Consider the following 19,097-nt stretch of genomic DNA (forward strand, 5'->3'; position numbering starts at 1 on the left):
TTTCTTAAATGAGGCTGCACAATGTATTTTTTCTGATTATGAAGACCTGTTTTACTGAAATGGCATTTAAGAATCATGTTGTATATTGAACATATCCCATATCTGTTCCACTCCCATTCATGCCTTGGATGGCCCATACAGTTAATATAAAAGTAAAAGAAAGGGGCAGAACTGTTTAAACATGTTTGATTCACAAATGTGTGCTATTCGGGTACTGGAGAAAGGATCCCAGCTCTGTCTTGTATGAGAAACCAACATGTTACAGGATGATCCTGCCATTTTATTAAACTTGGAAGCCTTTTCTTACCTTGTTGAAATAGTCAAACCAGTCTTAAAATACCTTGGCTTTGGCACCTACAGGGCCTTGTATAGGAGGACCTCTCCCCTTCTCCTTTCTCTGCTCTTTTCCTCCTCTCCCATTTGCAGTAATTTTAGTTCATCTATTTTGAAACTGCAGTGAAGTAATGATTATGCTACATGCTGTGGTTGGTGATTGCATCATCTTCTCCATCGGGGAGAGGGACAGAATCTGTGATCACAGCTGGTAATTGGGTTTTTTGTTATGCCTGGTATGTTGTCTTATCCTCAAAGAATGTTACAAGATGAGTATCCTTAAATACCATCTTGCTACGTTATTAAAATATACACTAAAAGATTAATCTAAAGAATTAATTGTTCTTAAATGTCCAGTCTTCTATAATTTCATGCATTTCACAAAGCTGTGATTTTTTTTTTAAGCACGCTTTACAGCTAATGAAGAGAGATTTTTTTTCCAAAGAAATAGCTTTCAAATAACCGATGGAACACTTTTACACACACACACACAGTCCTTCACAAAATCATGATGAATGGAAAGTAGAAATAAACAAATGTATTTTGTGTCCAGCAAGACAGTGAAGTTAAAGTAAACAGTCTGGCAATGAAGGCTTAATTCAAGACTAGATGCATTGATAACAGGCCAGATCTTCAGCTGGTGTACAGTCATAATTCCATTGACTAAAATGGCACTAGGTTGATTTACATCAGCTGAGGATCTGGTCCAGTATTTCTTATGAATAGCTGTGTTCTCTGCTTGCATGCTGCTGTCTAAGTTGGGAAAACCAAAATGTGAACTATCTTCTCTTATCTGTTTAGTTCATGTCATTCTTGGTCTTTCCAAAACAAATGTTTGACTGCTCTTTAAGAAATCATTATTGACTTCAAATACTCTTGAGCAATAACAAACTTTGTGTCTTCCCAATAGAAAAACAAACATTGTCTAAAATTTTGTTATAATTAGCTAGTTGGGGAAGACTTTTAAAACATGCATGGTTAATGCTTTAAGCTGTTTTGCCTGTGTACCTTAGGTGCCAGCATTTTCATTATTGGCTGTCCTTGCACATCTGTGCTCATGTACGCAACAGAGTCATACACGTTCTCTGGATGTGACAGTCCTGATCCTTCCTTAGGTATAGACTTGTCACTTAGTGGATTGCTGTTGCATTGTATTCCAGCGTGCAATGAAGTGGCTTCATAATGTGGCTACTGTTCAATGCAAGAGCCATCTCTACCTGTCATGCCCTCCGCAAGCATTTGGGAAGAACATCTAGTTTTCAGATGCAAATTAGATTGCACTTTTTTCGCCTTATGGCAGCAGTCAACTGTGGGTGGCAGAGGGACTGCTGTTTAGTTCATGACAGGTGTCTGTTGCATAATACAAAAATCCTTCTATTCAGCCACAGTGTCCAGTTTTGTGTGTGTAACTAACTGTGCCTTCAAGCAAACAGGCACCTGTACAGAGACATAAAAAGATACAATGTTTTTATCCTTTCTCAGTGCCATCCGTTGCGTTCATAAAAATCAATGAATGGCTTGAAGTCCAATGGAAGTGTCTCTGAACATAAGGATAAAAGTCAAGGTGTCTTTCACATGTATGCGTGATGTCAAGTGTTTGATATTATAAGCTTGACATACCAGAGTAGCATTGGTGCAAGAGGGAAGAAATTAGCTCAAGTGTAGGTAAAACCAAGAAAATGGGGAGAGCTAGGAGCAAGATGAAATCATTTACAGTTAGACAGCTTATCGAGAGGTAGAAAACTCCATGCAAATGAGTTCTCCCACAACACTTTGTTCAATAGTTCTTAACTGCTTTGTGTTGCCCACACAATTGCATGTGTCTCAAGATCAAGTCAACCCATGGTTGGCTCAGTTATGGACTATAAGGATGAGGAAAGGGATGAACTTTGTACCCCCCCACCACACACACACCAAATGCTTTCCACTTAATTTTGAATTAAGGTAACTGCTTGTCTTCCCTGTGTGTTTGTGATTCTTCTAGAAGGTTGTGCTACTTTATCTTATAAGAGAATCTGCTTTTACACAGTTGTTTTTTTAATTATTGAAAGTATTATTTGTAGAAGAAAAATCGGTCCAGCCATTTGTAATGTTTAGCAGATGCTCAGGCAACTTAAAATTGTCCGGCAGTTAGTCAACTGAACAGATCAGTTAAAAGACACTGCCACAACAACAAAAACTTATTTAAAAAGCAGTAATTACACCCTTATGGATTCCAGACCATTTTTCATATAGCCTGCAGTTACTCTAGCAAGTTTCTTAATTCAGTAACAAAGCTTGAGCTACTTAAAATTTGTATGTTGCATCTTGTGGTGTAATATAGAGCAATACACACAGATACCTGGATGATGCGCATGGTACAAGAACCTGAATGGAAGAGCATAGTTGCCCTCTGGCACACTCAAATCAGGGTATTAGAGGCAGAAGGACTTAAATTTTCACCAGCAATTAATATTGTGGGCCCAAATTGTGCCAGAAAGAAGAAGAGGCCAGGAGTCCATCCTTCTAAAAATTTGACCCCATACTGTTTATCCATCTACATACTTTCAAACTCTTAGTGGCCTTCTGACAGGGTCCCAGCAATGTTCAGGCACAAGGAGTTTAAGCCAGGCACTGGAGCCTTTCTTCCTCATATTTTGTTTTTAATTTATGCTTTGATGCTCTTGGGTCCACCCATTTACCACACCCATTGACTTCAGTGGAATTGTACCTGTGTAACTGAGTAGAATTTGGCCCAATATGTTTCTGTCAAAACAAATAGCATGTGTTCTAACAAAGCTGTTCTAGCCATTTTCATAGTCCTAGAATGAATGAGGTTTTAAATAGCTTAATGCATCTGAACAGTCATATGGTCGCTTAACTAAATGTAACATATTGACGAAATTTGTGGAGCTGTGCTGCCACTAGCTTTTGGTTTATTGAAACTGCAGATGTTTGGAGGAGAGAAATTAGCAGCTGAGTTGAATTACTTAGGGTGCATGACAGAGCAAATTGTTTAGGTAATGAAGCTGAAAATGCAGGGGGATTAGAATATTATATAGTAAAATTGTTCCTTGTTAATTCAGTTTCTGCTCAGATTTTGTTGCTTTAAACAGCACATTACACGTACCTTGCTTGTTTGTGTCAATGAATATGTATGACTCCTAATTAAATCAATATACTTATAAAACAGCAGTAGCAATGATGTGTAGCACAAATCGCAGCCTTTCAGGAGGTTAGCTCAGTTTATATACTTAACCTAGTTTAACACCCTATTTGAATGTGTGGGGTAAAGAAATTCTGCACAGTCTATAAGGTAGAAAACATCTAACTGAAATGCAGGAAAGGATTTTTCATTGTTAAATATTTATTATGTAGAGAGGAAGAAGCTTTTTTGGCTAAGGCACTGGACTGGGACTTTAGAAATCTGGGTTCAGCTCCTGACTCTGCTGTGAACTACTTGTGCAGCCTTGAACAAGTCACAGAAGTGTCAATCTAGCCACTTTGACCATGCAAGTAGTCCCAATGATGTAAATGAAGTAAAACACTTGCATAAGAACATTGCAGGATCAGAGCCAAGATGCTTAGCGCTTTGCAGGATTGAGCGCATAGGCTCCAATTCAACAAAGCAGTTAAGCATGTGCTTAAATCCATCTCTACTCAGCGAAGCAGGAATCAATGCCACAGGAGTATATACACAAAACTAATCACTACCACTGCTGGGAAAACTGTTCTACCCCCCTCCCCTCAATTTGTTTTTTCCCATCCAGTCTGTTTTTCTGCAGGCAATTCTGAACCTCTGCAAAAGGGTTGGGGGTGAGAACGTTTTCCTACACTTTTGTTTAGCAATTCTTTCAAGTTACTATACAGTTGGGAAATAGTAAGTGTGTGGGGAGAAAGAACCTGCTTTTAAAAGTGACCTTCTCTCTGCGATCAACACTTTGACTGTCTCACTTTTGCCAGTTGGAAACCAGTCAAAAAGTGTGTAGGAGCCCCTACAATTTTGAAATGAAAACTTCTGAAAAAGAATTGGAATTTGTTTCCCTACATTTTTTGTTCTGAAAAAGTTTTGGAAAGTGACAAATTTGTCAAATGAAATTCCTTGCAGAAAAATTTTGTTTTTAACAAAACCTCATTTTTCTACAGAAAAAAACTTTTAATAAGAAAACTTTCTACTGGTTCTGTTGATAACATTCTTAGGTGTTTTGCTGAATCGGAGTCTTAATCTGTTACTCAGTTTCCCATTCATAAAAGGGAATAATGCTTCCTTTGTCTGACTTGTCTTAAACTGTAAAAATTTGAGGCAAGGGCTGTCTCTTGCAGAGCCTAGCATAATCAGGCCCTGGTCTTGGGACTCTCCACAGGATAACACAAATAATAAAACTGTAAAACTTGTAAAGAACTGTAAGTTTACACAGCACTTCACAAATGTAGAGTTAGATTCCTTCCTTACCCTGAAGAGTTGACAATCTGACCAAGAAAAGGCATAGGACAATATTTCATTAGAGGGAAGGATGTGAGAATTAATAAGGGAGGGGTGATTACCTGGAGAAGAATAAATGGTCAGTTTTCAGAATGGAGAGAGGTAAATAGTGGTGTCCCCCAGGGGTCTGTACTGGGACCAGTCCTATTTAACATATTCTGGGAAAAGGGGTAAACAGTGAGGTGGCAAAATTTGCAGATGATACAAAACTACTCAAGATAGGTAAGTCCCAGGCAGACTGTGAAGAGCTACAAAAGGATCTCTCAAAACTGGTAACTGGGCAACAAAATGTAAGATGAAATTCATTGTTGATAAATGCAAAGTACTGCACATTGGAAAACATAATCCCAACTGTACATATAAAATGATGGGGTCTAAATTAGCTGTTACCACTCAAGAAAGAGATCTTGGAGTCAAGAGCATCAAAGCAATGTCCTGTCCTTTAAATCATCTTCTGTACCCAATGACTGGAAGATAGCTAATGTAACGCCAATATTTAAAAAGGGCTCTAGAGGTGATCCCAGCAATTACAGACCGGTAAGTCTAACATCAGTACCGGGCAAATTAGTTGAAACAATAGTAAAGAATAAAATTGTCAGACACATAGAAGAACATAAATTGTTGGGCAAAAGTCAACATGGTTTCTGTAAAGGGAAATCATGTCTAACTAATCTATTAAAGTTCTTTGAAGGGGTAAACAAACATGTGGACAAGGGGGATCCAGTGGACATAGTGTACTTCGGTTTCCAGAAAGCCTTTGATAAGGTCCCTCACCAAAGGCTCTTACATAAATTAAGTTGTCATGGGATAAGAGGGAAGATCCTTTCATGGTTTGAGAACTGGTTAAAAGACAGGGAACAAAGGATAGGAATAAATGGTAAATTTTCAGAATGGAGAGGGGTAACTAGTAGTGTTCCCAAAGAGTCAGTCCTAGGACCAATCCTATTCAACTTATTCATAAATGATCTGGAGAAAGGATAAACAGTGAGGTGGCAAAGTTTGCAGATGATAGTAAACTGCTCAAGATAGTTAAGACCAAAGCAGACTGTAAAGAACTTCAAAAAGATCTCACAAAACTAAGTGATTGGGCAACAAAATAGCAAATGAAATTTAATGTGGATAAATGTAAAGTAATGCACATTGGAAAAAATAACCCCAACTATACATACAATATGATGGGGGCTAATTTAGCTACAACTAATCAGGAGAAAGATCTTGGAGTCATCGTGGATAGTTCTCTGAAGACATTCACGCAGTGTGCAGCGGCAATCAAAAAAGCAAACGGGATGTTAGGAATCATTAAAAAAGGGATAGAGAATAAGACGGAGAATATCTTATTGCCCTTATATAAATCCATGGTACGCCCACATCTTGAATACTGCATACAGATGTGGTCTCCTCATCTCAAAAAAGATATACTGGCATTAGAAAGGGTTCAGAGAAGGGCAACTAAAATGACTAGGGGTTTGGAATAGGCCCCATATGAGGAGAGATTAAAGAGGCTAGGACTTTTCAGCTTGGAAAAGAGAGGACTAAGGGGGGATATGATAGAGGTACATAAAATTATGAGTGGTGTGGAGAAAGTGAATAAGGAAAAGTTATTTACTTGTTCCCATAATATAAGAACTAGGGGCCACCAAATGAAATTAATGGGCAGCAAGTTTAAAACAAATAAAAGGAAGTTCTTCTTCACACAGCACACAGTCAACCTGTGAAACTCCTTGCCTGAGGAGGTTGTGAAGGCTAAGACTGTAACAGGGTTTAAAAGAGAACTGGATAAATTCATGGAGGTTAAGTCCATTAATGGCTATTAGCCAGGATGGGTAAGGAATGGTGTCCCTAGCCTCTGTTTGTCTGAGGGTGGAGATGGATGGCAGGAGAGAGATCACTTGATCATTACCTGTTAGGTTCACTCCCTCTGGGGCACCTAGCATTGGCCACTGTCAGTAGACAGGATACTGGGCTGGATGGATCTTTGGTCTGACCCAGTATGGCCATTCTTATGTTCTTATGGATAGTTCTCTGAAAACATCCACTCAATGTGCAGCGGCAGTCAAAAAAGTGTATAACATAATGTTGGGAATCACTAAGAAAGGGATAGATAGTAAGACAGAAAATATCCTATTGCCTCTATATAAATCCATGGTATGCCCACATCTTGAATACTGCATGCAGATGTGGTCGCCCATCTCAAAAAAGATATATTGGACTTCGAAAAGGTTCAGAAAAGGGCAACAAAAATTATTAGGGTTGTGGAACGGCTGCCATATGAGAAGCGATTAATATGACTGGGACTTTTCAGCTTGGAAAAGAGATGACTAAGGAGGGATAAGGTAGAGGTTTATAAAATCATGACTGGTGTGAAGAAAGTAAATACGGAAGTGTTATTTACTCCATCTCAGAACATAAGAACTACGGGCCACCAAATGAAATTAAATAGGCAGCAGATTTAAAACAAACAAAAGGAAGTATTTTTTCACACAACTCAGTCAACCTGTAGAACTCCTTGCCAGAGGATGTTGCGAAGGCCAAAAGTATAATAGGGTTCAAAAAAGAACTAGATAAATTCATGGATGATTGGTCCATCAATGACTATTAGCCAAGATGGGCAGGGATGGTGTCCCTAGCCTCTGTTTGCCAAAAGCTGGGAATGGTGACAGGCGATGGATCACTTGATGATTACCTGTCCTGTTCATTCACTCTGGGGCAGCTCGCATTGGCCCCTGTCGGAAGACAGGATACTGGGCTAGATGGACTTTTTGTCTGTCCCAGTCTGGCCGTTCTTATGCTCTTATAAGAAATGAGTTTTGGGGAGGCTCTGTGAGCGAGGGTTCTTGGCAGAGAAGTGCAGGGAGACTGTTCCAGACCTGGATGGAATGAAGCACAGAGTGAGAGGAGATAAAGGGAGGCTTTTTGAGTATAGGCAGCTCACAAAGATGCCAATTAGTGCTGATTTTGGTTGGCTGTTGGGAGTGCAATTAGGCTAAAACAAACATAATTTTATTTTTCAAAATGCAAATGTAACAAAACTGTACCAACCAAAACGGATGTCAAAGAGGTAATATAGCCAGTCAATAAAACATCCAAATCAAAACATCAGGGATGGATGGGAAAGTAGTCTCTAGTAGTTAGGGCACTTGCCTACCACTTGGGACACACTGGATCAATTCACTGATCTGCCACAGATTTTCTGTGTGATCTTGGACAAGTGACTTGGCCTCTCTGTGCCTCCATTTCCCAACTGTAAAACAGGGATAATAGTACTGCCACAGGGTTGTTGTGAGGATGAAGACTATTAGACTGTGAGGTACTCAGACACTAATGTGATGGGGACAGTATAAATACCATAGATATTCAGAAGGACTGCCTCTTTCCCTCAATGGCCACTTCGTGTTCTCAAGAGTTATTTCTGCAGTGGCCTGTTGTGCTACTCAGGTGACTGCCAGCTTGAGCCTGTATTTGGGATTCTTGGTGTGTGGCTTGGGTTTTTTAATTCCGTTTCTGGGTGGGAGTGTGCCACCTTCTTCTGCACAGGACACTTTCAGTATGGTTCTGGAACATTATGAAATGTTCTTAATATTCTAATCTACCAGTACAAACTATGTCTGTCACCTAGGTATCCATAGCCATTTCTAAGCAACCACAAGAGTGTTATTTTTTCTCCAATTCATATGGAAGAAATTATTTGTTCATGCATGAACTGGGAATGTGAGTAACTCAAGTTGTAACATATTTTTGACATGCAAAAGTGTTGCCCATGTATCTTGTTTGCATATGAACAAGATTTTAGCAAGTGCATAGTTGTATGTCAAAGTTAAAAAATGAGAGAAAAGATACCATATTTTCACCCTTATAAGAAAAACATGTAGCTTATGTACAGAAAGTTTGCATTCACTAGCCATAAAGTAGCTGTGCCCTTTAATAATTTTAGAGGAGGTATATGAACTTGTGACAGGGTTCTGTTTTAATAATGATTTGCAAAAGCAACCACTTAAAACAGTAATTGATCTTATGTCTTTCCCTGCATTAATTTTAATACAATTATTGGTTATGGCAATCCCAAGAAATTTATGCTTCCGAACTTCCTTCCACTGAATTGTAGCTCAAAAGTTAAAAGTAAAGGTTAAGTATTAAATGTTGTGTGATAATTGAAACTAAGTGTACTAAAGATAATCTACTCTATGACAAGTTCAGAGTTCTAAAAACATATCTAATTTGGTGCCACTACCCTTTATCCATAATGATCAGTAAATGCTTCCGTGCCCAGGGTCTAACTCTTTCCCTTCTTGTGTTTTATGTAAATTCCATTTCATCATCGCCGTAGGACATTCCAGACAATGCATTTTAGGCTAATTATTGCCCTTTTTAGACTATTCATCACTTAGCCTTAGGCCAGTATTGTGAAGTCATGTTACATTTCTCCAGAAACAAATTGCAAATGTCCTCTTGCTTAACAATTTGTAAAGAAATAACTATTGCATGCTTAAACTTCAGATGAGACTTTAACGAATGCATTCGTCATAACATATAAACAGCCTTATTACATCAGTTTCTACATGTAACAACACAGGAATTACATATACAGAAGTGGAGTATTAAATTATATATTGAGGTTTATCTGGCCAGTTGAGTCTTATCTATTGACTGACAACAGGAGTTCGAATAGGATGTTAACTCACAACAGCAGGGACGAAAGTGGGTCTTACATTTCAAGTACAGAAGTGGGAGCTGGATGATTTATTCCTGAAGTTGTCTTAGAATTTCTGTGTTATTAAGCCAGTTGCTTAATATCCATGCCTCAGTTTCCTGTTTGTAAAATAAGGATAATGCTATGTCACCTGTTAGAATCATAGAATATTAGGGTTGGAAGAGACACACAGGAGGTCATCTAGTCCAATCCCCTGCTCAAAGCAGGATCAACACCAACTAAATCATCCCAGTCAGGGCTTTGTCAAGCTGGGCCTTAAAAACGGCTAAGGATGGAGATTCCAGCACCTCCCTAGGTAACCCATTCCGGTGCTTCACCACCCTCCAAGTGAAATAGTGTTTCCTAATATCTAACCTAGACCTCCCCCACTGCAACTTGAGACCATTGCTTCTTGTTCTGTCATCTGCCACCACTGAGAGCAGCCTAGCACCATCCTCTTTGGAACCCCCATCAGGTAGCTGAAGGCTGCTATCAAATCCTCCCTCACTCTTCTCTTCTGCAGACTAAATAACCCCAGTTTCCTCAGCCTCTCCTCGTAAGTCATGTGCCCCAGCCCCCTAATCATTTTTGTTGCCCTCCACTGGACTCTCTCCAATTTGTCCGCATCCCTTCTGTAGTGGGGGGACCAAAACTGGACACAGTACTCCAGGTGTGGCCTCACCAGTACCAAATAGAGGGGAATAATCGCTTCCCTCGATCTGCTAGCAATGCTCCTACTAATACAGCCCAATATGCAGTTGGCCTTCTTGACAGCAAGGGCACACTGCTGACTCATATCCAGCTTCTCGTCTCCTGTGATCCCCAGGTCCTTTTCTGCAGAACTGCTGCTTAGCCAGTCGGTCCCCAGCCTGTAGCGGTGCATAGGATTCTTCCTTCCTAAGTGCAGGACTCTGCACTTGTCCTTGTTGAACCTCATCAGATTTCTTTTGGCCCAATCCTCCAATTTGTCTAGGTCACTCTGGACCCTAACTCTATCCTCCAGCATACCTACCTCTCCCCCCAGCTTAGTGTCATCTTCGAACTTGCTGAGGGTGCAATTCATCCCATCATCCAGATCATTAATAAAGATGTTGAACAAAACCGGCCCCAGGACCGACTCCGGCGCACCCTGCTTGATACCAGCTGCCAACTAGACACTGAGCCGTTGATCACTACCCATTGAGCCCGACAATCTATCCATCTTATAGTCCATTCATCCAATCCATACTTCTGTAACTTGCTGGCAAGAATACTGTGGGAGACCGTATCAAAAGCTTTGCTAAAGTCAAGATATATCACATCCACCACTTTCCTCATATCCACAGAGCCAGTTATCTCATCATAGAAGGCAATCAGGTTGGTCAGGCATGACTTGCCCTGTTGTGAGGTGCTTCAGTCATGAACATTTGTGAGGCACTCAGGTGGTATAGTAATTACTAATGCATATAATATATTAATAAAATAATATAAATTAACACTTGGTAGCTTCCTCCCCTGTTCTTTTCAGTGTGCGAGCGGAACAGCAAAGTGAAATTAAGGCGCTTGTATGTAGGGTACAGGCAAGCCTGCAGAGGTTTCAGGGGTCCTGTCTCCTTAAGAATCCTAATATGACACTTTCATTTCAGCCTATCATTATAACTGCCCCAGGAAAATTGTGGGATTAAATGTCTGGAAGTAGGAGGTACCCAGTATAGAATCAGTTGCACACAGTGCCCCACGGTGTGAAAATGTTTGAGAACCACTAGTACAGAAATGTCAGTAAAGAAGCTGTGTAGTTGCATAGCTGCTGGGGCTGCTTTCCTGAGCTTAGCATAGTAGCTAGTGTTCAAATCATGGGAGCAAGTTACTATTCCTCAGTAGTTGCTTCGTTCACTGCATTTTATATGGATTGGGGAACATTCTAATTTGCCAGATGCCTGTAATAAATTTAAAACATGTTCATTTAACGTTTTCTGGCCCTTACAATAACATGCCTGACCCTAAACTGTGAGTCTCCCTATTGCATGTAAGTGGGTCAGAAAGAAAAACTGACATTGCTTGCTTAACAATTATTCATTTCACACTATCTGTGTTCAAAGTGCTTAACAGTACATAGAACAATACACAATCTCTAATCAGAAAAGCAGACACATTTACCATATGAACTCATGCTGAGAAAAAAGGCTAAGGTACCCACAAACATTGTGATGTAATGTACTTTAAGGTTTACTGTTGGACAGCTATAAATTCAACAAAGTTAATATAAAGTCTCTTTGAGGTAATCAGACAATGTGTTCATGGATTTTAAACTCCTCATTGGAGATTAACTGCTCTTCTGATAGTAAATTATGGTAAGAAACCCCATTGTATCTTGGAAAAACTCCATTGGAGATTGTGAGAAACTTATGGATGGAGCAGTCCAGTTTAATTGATGTAGCCTGGTCCCACAACATTGCACAAACCAGTCTCAGAATTTTGGAGACCGCATACAAGGCAACAGCACTCAGATACACACCGTTTTTAAAAAATGCGTGCGTGCGCACACACACACAGAGTAAACTGGACTTCTGAACTGTGAAACATTACCAATACTTGGTGAAAAGTCCTGCTTGGAAAGAGACTTTGTTAGTAATAGAACCTTTCGAAGGATGCAAACCACATACACTGGTGGAGTTTGAGGATGTATTCCTAGGTATTTACACAGAACAGACTCCCTGGTAATGTGTGTTACTTGCCCAGGTGGGCACCTTATGAACTTCAATATATGCTGAAAGAGCTTTGTAGCATGATAAACTTAGTTCAGTAAAGAAGCAGTGCTTTCATAGAGTTCATCTGGCCCTTTCTCAAGAAAGGGAGAGAAATACAAAGAAGAGAAGATATACTCCAGTGCACCTAGAGTACTGCCATATTTTCCTCCCTTCTTCAGTTTCAGGGTGTTAATACACAAATTATTAATAATAAACATTCAATCTAAATTTTTTTGTGAATTTGAGATCCTTCATTTAAAATGCTACCAGTATTTTCCATATTTATCTGTGTATAAAACTGGTCAGTAGTGTAGACTAGATGGCCACGACACTTATGTGTAAAGCGTTACATTCATATAATGGATTTTCAGCCAGGACAAACTTTATACCTTTTGTAACAACTTTGAGGAAAGGAGATTGGAGGAAACCTTTTAGTATTTAGTACTTCAGCCAAAATGTGAACTCCCCAGTTCTTTTTGGCTTTGAAATGCTGATCCTAGCCTTCTTGTGGGTTCTTAAACACCTTCTCAAATGACCCATTTTAATAACCTGAAAGCTATTATATAACGAGCAGCCATAATTTAGTCCAGGGCTCTAAGGGGACCCTCACAGTTCAGCAATGAATAGTTAATGCAGTATAATGTTTAGTAGGTTATTAGTTTTCACTGTACAAATGCTGATCAGGGAACGCTTTTATAAGGTGTTTAAAAGAAAATGTAATTAACTGGTTGCGTGCTTCTGTTGCAGCTCAAATTGAAATTATTCCATGCAAGATCTGTGGAGACAAATCATCAGGAATCCATTATGGTGTCATTACATGTGAAGGCTGCAAGGTAAGCTTTGGGGAAAAAATTAAATCTTAAAACATCTGTGTTTATCCATTTGAGTTTGATTCTTTCATTTTATAAACATCAGATTTTGTTTTGCTGTGAAGTTGATTATGTTTGATTGATAAAACTAGTAAAAAAATTGGGGAACAAGTTTAAAATGCAGTTTAAGCATAAGCTTGGTGTGATTTTTTTCCCAAGCCCTTGGGAGAGCTTCCAAAATCACAGGACTTCCTGTTGTGCTATGGATGCGATAGAAGAGGAGTAGAAAGATGAGTCCTTTCCAGCAGGCCACAATGAATCTGTTTTATGGATTCACTTAGATAGAATTTGCAGTTTTCTTGATTTCTTTTTTTTTTTTAATGTAAAATACATGGTTGGGTTTGTTTTTGTTTGTTTGGTTGTGTTTTGGGGGAGGTTTTTTGGTAAATTGCAAAGAAACCTAGTGAAAAGGTGTAGTTGAGATCTCAGGCTTTTAAGTTTCCATTTGTAAATGTGTGTTTGTAGTTTATTGTACTGACTTATACATATATTTTATCCTGCATAGAAAACAGCATGAGATGAAAAAATTGTACAGGGTGTATTTTTTGTATTAAAGATATAAAAACCTTCCTGCTGGTTTTTAAAAAAAAAAAAAAAAAAAAAGAAGAAGAAGTTCACTGTGGTGCAATTGATTGCTGTGTGAGGTTTAGGCCTGGATTTTTTTTTCTCTCCTGAAGTTGAATCTTCAATAAGTCCACTAAACTAAGATTTCAGTAGCAGTGTTAACCCTCTGTTCTGTGTCAATTTCTTTCAACGAAGATTAAATTAATTCCGCATTAATGCTGACACCTGTCTGGCGATACTGCAAATACACACATATGCGCGACCTGGTCCCGACACATTCTGTACGTCCCCGCTGCAGGCTTGCTTTGCGGGCATCGTTCTCTCATGCGAGTACCTTCTGCTGTCACTCGAGTACTAATGGGTTTTCCATCTTTAACCCACATTTCAGAGGATAAGAGATTACTCTTGCCATCTCTTTCCCAAGCTGCTGGCCTGCTTCCCTTGTTGGGCGCATGATACTGCAAGTACCTTCAGAGATTAGGCTTCTGTCTCCGTGCTAGACAGAGATTCATCCTGTGCTCTTCTAGACAGAATTTTAGATTTTTTTACTCTGACTCACCCATCCATCTAGCAGCAGCCCTGGTTGGGAGAGATTCCTGGGAGGGGATCGTAATGGAAGCTGGGCATTTCCCAAGTTCAAGTGCTTCCTTAGTGATGGGCTCTGCTAAAATATCTTCATCTATTTTATCCTGATAAAGCTTCTGTCCACCACTGAGCAGCTTCAAGATTCAAGGGCCAGCTTCATAAGAGAGATGGGAAGGGTCGCATACCTTGGCCAAGGCTGCTGCTTTGACAGGTTCACTTTGTCCTAGATATATGATATTGGAGAAGGCCAAAGCCATGATGCCTGAACGCTGCCTCACTGTGTCACAGTTATCATTGCCCCTCTTCATCACTTACCTTAGGAATCAGCCAGTCATTTTCAGCCAAAGGGCAACTCGGATGTGCAGTGTGAAAACCCAGGTGGTTGCTCTACTCTATTCAAATCAGCCTCTTTATTTTTGATAGGGACACCCATGCACACCAGCAGCCCTGAGCAAGTGACTTTGTGTTTCATATCTTCATCTATGTGCAAGACCCTCCTCCCCATCCCATCATCCATGCCTAGAAATTTAGAGCATCAGTTAGCTTGGTTCATTCTAATTTCTTTACACAGCTTGCCACCCAGTTTCCAGCCACATCTCTCAAAGTCTAAGGTCTTGCAGGAGTTCAGAGAGAGATTCTAAAAGAAAGTCAATGTGCTTCACATTAGTACTGACTGTCTGCGGTATTCCTAGGTTCTCAGCCAGATATCACTGCTCTGCAGTTCCAACTTGAGGTGAGGACAGGGAGAGGATAAGAGATTCCTCCCACCTCCAAAACACCAAACCCAAAAAGGGAAGAAACACTAGAAAGAGCCATAATGAGTTTAATCTCTTGGGGGATCTGTTAATCACTCCAAGCATTCATCCAGGTCATCAACTGAAGAGGGTCCATATCTATGTTCATCCTTTTATCTGGTCTCCTTTTCCTGTATGAAGAGATGAGGCTCGTGAATTTTATTGACTACACCCTTACAACCATAGACCCTCTATACATGAGCACAGGAAGAAGGGCAAAGCCATGTTCCTAATGCTTGAATCTCTGTTGGAGATTCTGGATATACTGTGGATTCCAGGACATAGAAGAAAAGATCCCATCATCAGGGCTGTAGAGGAACCATACCAAGTTAGCTGGACAAATCTTTCAAACTCTCCGTGGACCTCAATGTCTGCTTCATTTCCTTAAATAATCCAAAACCTGTGTCATCACAGAAATACCAGCAGACTAAAGATACTGTCCTTCAGATGGCTTCCCCTCCAGACTGCGAAGTTCTATTAGCTCATGATTACAACCCACTTGGAAGATTGGCGAATGTTTTCTTCTCCCAGGTTGGTACTGCTCCATACAAATGGGCTTTCTAAGAGAGCAGAGACGAGGCATAGAATCTCAAGATGCTCCCTCTCTGACCCTCTTGTTTCTTTTCCCGCCTCAGGACACCAGTAATTGGGAAGTAGTGCTGAACAGTTCCATGGAACATGTCATCACCCTAGGGTCCATTCCATTTTCAGTGGAAAAAGCAGGGTTATTTTTTTGGTTTGGTTTGGTTTTTTGGGGGGGAGGGTGAAGACTAAAAACAAAAAACAGTTAGTTTAGCTCAGTATTTGTCCTGTCCAGATGGAGTACAGCAGTAGTCAAGGTTTTTTTTTACTGAATGAAGACACTGGCTATTCTAATGCAAGAGAAAACCCCTTCATGTGATTGATCAACCTCACAAAGGTCTGTCTCTGTACTCTGGTTTACCTCTGTCCCCAGTGCTACCTGAGATACGAAGTCAAGAAAGCCACAACCAGTTATAGTCATTGTCCATTCAAGCTTTCCCAAAGTGCGTGGTTATCCTGACATCCACCTTTGAGACACAGGGCATCTCATTTTACCAGTACCTCTATGGCTTCTTATCAAAGTCTTATTCATGTGAAGTGGCAGCCCTTCAACACTCTACCTTGACTTTCCATAGAATATCAAGTCAAGCACAAGGTCTCTGTCCTTATTTTCAAGGTTGTCAATAGTCTGGGCACAGGATATCTAAAAAAATCACCTAAAGCTCCAGGATGAAGATTATGGTCAACCTTTCCACTCCTCTGGCTCAGTGGAACTTTCTGCTGTAAGGGTAAAACTAGTGTTCAGGAGACAGAGCTTCCTTGGGGGCTGGTTGCAGACTTGGGAACAAATTCCCACAGGAACTAAGGATGATCACAAACCTCACCACATTCCAAGTACAAGATGCATTTCTTTGACCCACTTTCTCTAACATAAACATGTAGCAGCATGTCTGTATGGAAAAAAACACCACACTGCACAAACAGTCCAGTCTCCCATTGGGAAGAGGATGAAAGCAAACAAGCCACATATAATATAGTAGGCACATTGCCTAAGGCACTGTGGGAAGGTCCTTAGATACTATGGTGAAGAAGATAGAATAGAACTGTCCAGATCTTCAAGACTCACAATTCTGTCAATGACCAGAATTGCTCCTCCCATCCAGTCTGAGAAGCTCATTCACCTAGGAGTTTCTTGGGCAAATCTCCACAAGAAGAGCTTTTGGCAAAGCTAGCAGGTCTCACTTTACCAGTGCCTTCAGCTAGTAGATGCATGGCCATCTGCATGGAGACAGTACTCTGAGCAATGCTGCTTCTCCTCCTCTGCAAGATCCCCTGATCAACCATTGGAACTCACCTGAGCAGACATAAGTTCATTCATTGAGAATCCCTCCATCAGAATGGCTATTCCTTCACAAATGTAAATCCCTCACTTATTGAAGGACAAGGAGGTCCTTGTCTGAATCTCCTACAATCAGAATAATGATGGATGCCAGCCTGACAGTGGGGTGTGTAAATGGATTCCCATATGGGTCAGGCAAATGGTTTCCCCTGGTCTCCTATGCAGTGAAGAATGCAAAACTTAATCTTCTCTTGAGAATCCCACCAGGTCAGCCAAGCTAATGGTGGGGAAAGCAAAAGCCCTCCCCCACCCCAATAAAACAAAGGCCCAAACAACAAAGTGAGGGATATTCTCCTGTTCTTGGAGCATTAGGACCATAGGATAATAACTATGTACAGCCAGGACAACTAAGCCTACATGCACTTGAACCAGGTGAATAATATCCTGCTTACCTCATTCATGTCCTGCACTCATTCTTAGTTTTGGGGCTAAAATGAAATATCGTGTCTGCTAGGTATCTGACACTCTGGGTGTGTTCATATAGTTCTCTTCTTTAAAAAGGCAATACTGCACTCACAGAGTTCAAATCTTCCTAACCTTGGTGAAAAATGTGGGAGTGCTGGTGGGGATGACTGCGTTCAGAGTATAAATGATCATGGCTTAAAAAATGTTTAAAATCCTGTGCTGTGGCAGATGTAAAGGTAAAGAAGGATTTTGTTTGTGTTACACTCTTCCACAGTAGAAGCAACAAAGTCTCACTGAAGAGAGCAATTTTGGGTGGGGGACAACTTGGTGTATCTTGGCTTCTCTCAGTGTGAAACAGTTAGGTACTATTTCCTCACAGTGTGTTTTCCAGCTTTTTGTGGCTGTAATCACTGCAATTTTATATGTTCTTATACTACTCTTCACATAATCTAACCTTTGATTAAAAAAAAAACAAAACCCTAAATTTTAGTTGTTTCACACTCTCCTTTGATGGTGCAGCTATTAAGGTAGTGGTCCCAGTCCTGCACTGTGATACTTGAGTAGGCTCTTGTACTAATACAAAATCCCAATGAAGTCAGGGTCCTAAATTATCATTAAGTGAACAGAAGTGCTACTACCCTCTCAAGCCAGTCTTGTGGAAAATGATCTCCAATAACAGCAGCGAAGTTGGATGGTTTTGTCTCTCTCACTCTTTTCACCCCAGTGTGGTGGGCACTTCAAAGCCAAAATGGGATTGTTTAAATGCTAACATTATTAAATACAAGGAAATTAAATGCAAACATCTACGCTAATGTAGCATTAAGATTCCACATCTGAAATCACAAAAAAGCTGTGAAGAACAAAAGTTAAGATTCCAATAGCAATGTTAACGTGGCCTAATTCCCCTTTGCAGTGCTGTAATTATTACATTTAATAATACTTAGAAGTGTTTTCTGTTCAGGTTTCAATTTTTTTTTATTATATCCTTTGGCATTTTTAATGAAGCCAAGTTAATGCTGCTCAGGAATCTTTCATTTCCTAACTTCTTGTGATTTTAGCTGTTCTACCTTAATCTAGTGATATTTATATTTAATATTTATTTGTGTTTTACAAAGAAATAAAAACCTCACTGAACATTTGCAAGCCTCCTGCCTCTTACTTGGGCTTAAATGCCTCTTTAAAAAAAAAACACCCTCTTTTTTGGTCAAAAAAAAAAATGAATTTCCTCATCTGTCTATTGCTAATGTCCTCTGTGAGAGTTAATTTACAAAACATGTTTAAGGGTGAAGGGAAGAAGGTACCTATCTCTGTAATACTTCCAATTGTCATTTTTTGCTTTGTTGAGCAGTATTAGACAGAACTGAATTTTCATTTGTGATTAGTAAGCACAATCCTTGAAAATCTGCTGGGTACAATCATTAGAAGAGGGAGAGTGATTGAGTGCATCATCTCCAGCTTTGTCCCTAAACACAGAAACTATTTTCAGGTAATACTTGATATTCTAAATTTAATTCCTGAATAGCTTGTAGGGACTTACAGTGAAATACTTTGATATTGGGAAACAGAGTTTTGAATTTGAATAGGGTTAGAAGGATTAGATTTTCAGTAAATATCAGTAAACACCAATTTCATCAGACATATAAATTGAAAAAATATTTCCATCGATAATAATCAAAATTTACACAAGCAAAATAAGATAAAAATGATGCCTGAGAATTTAGAGTTTGATTTAAGGATAAAAGCTTTGTATA

The 19,097-nt window shown here is 39.8% G+C and overlaps 1 protein-coding gene across 4 annotated transcripts in view; it reads left to right on the top strand.

Moving 5' to 3' along the window:
* The window catches only part of RORA (RAR related orphan receptor A), a 552,459-nt gene that overhangs the window by 498,707 nt on the left and 34,655 nt on the right, over positions 1-19,097 (top strand). For all 4 annotated transcript variants that reach the window (XM_073303639.1, XM_073303636.1, XM_073303638.1 and 1 more), the window contains one exon: positions 12,956-13,041. In XM_073303639.1, the coding sequence (XP_073159740.1) occupies positions 12,956-13,041 (86 nt within the window). The remainder of the gene's footprint in view (positions 1-12,955; positions 13,042-19,097) is intronic.

This window comes from Lepidochelys kempii, chromosome 10 (assembly GCF_965140265.1).
Source record: "Lepidochelys kempii isolate rLepKem1 chromosome 10, rLepKem1.hap2, whole genome shotgun sequence".
Classification (NCBI taxonomy): Eukaryota; Metazoa; Chordata; order Testudines; family Cheloniidae; genus Lepidochelys; species Lepidochelys kempii.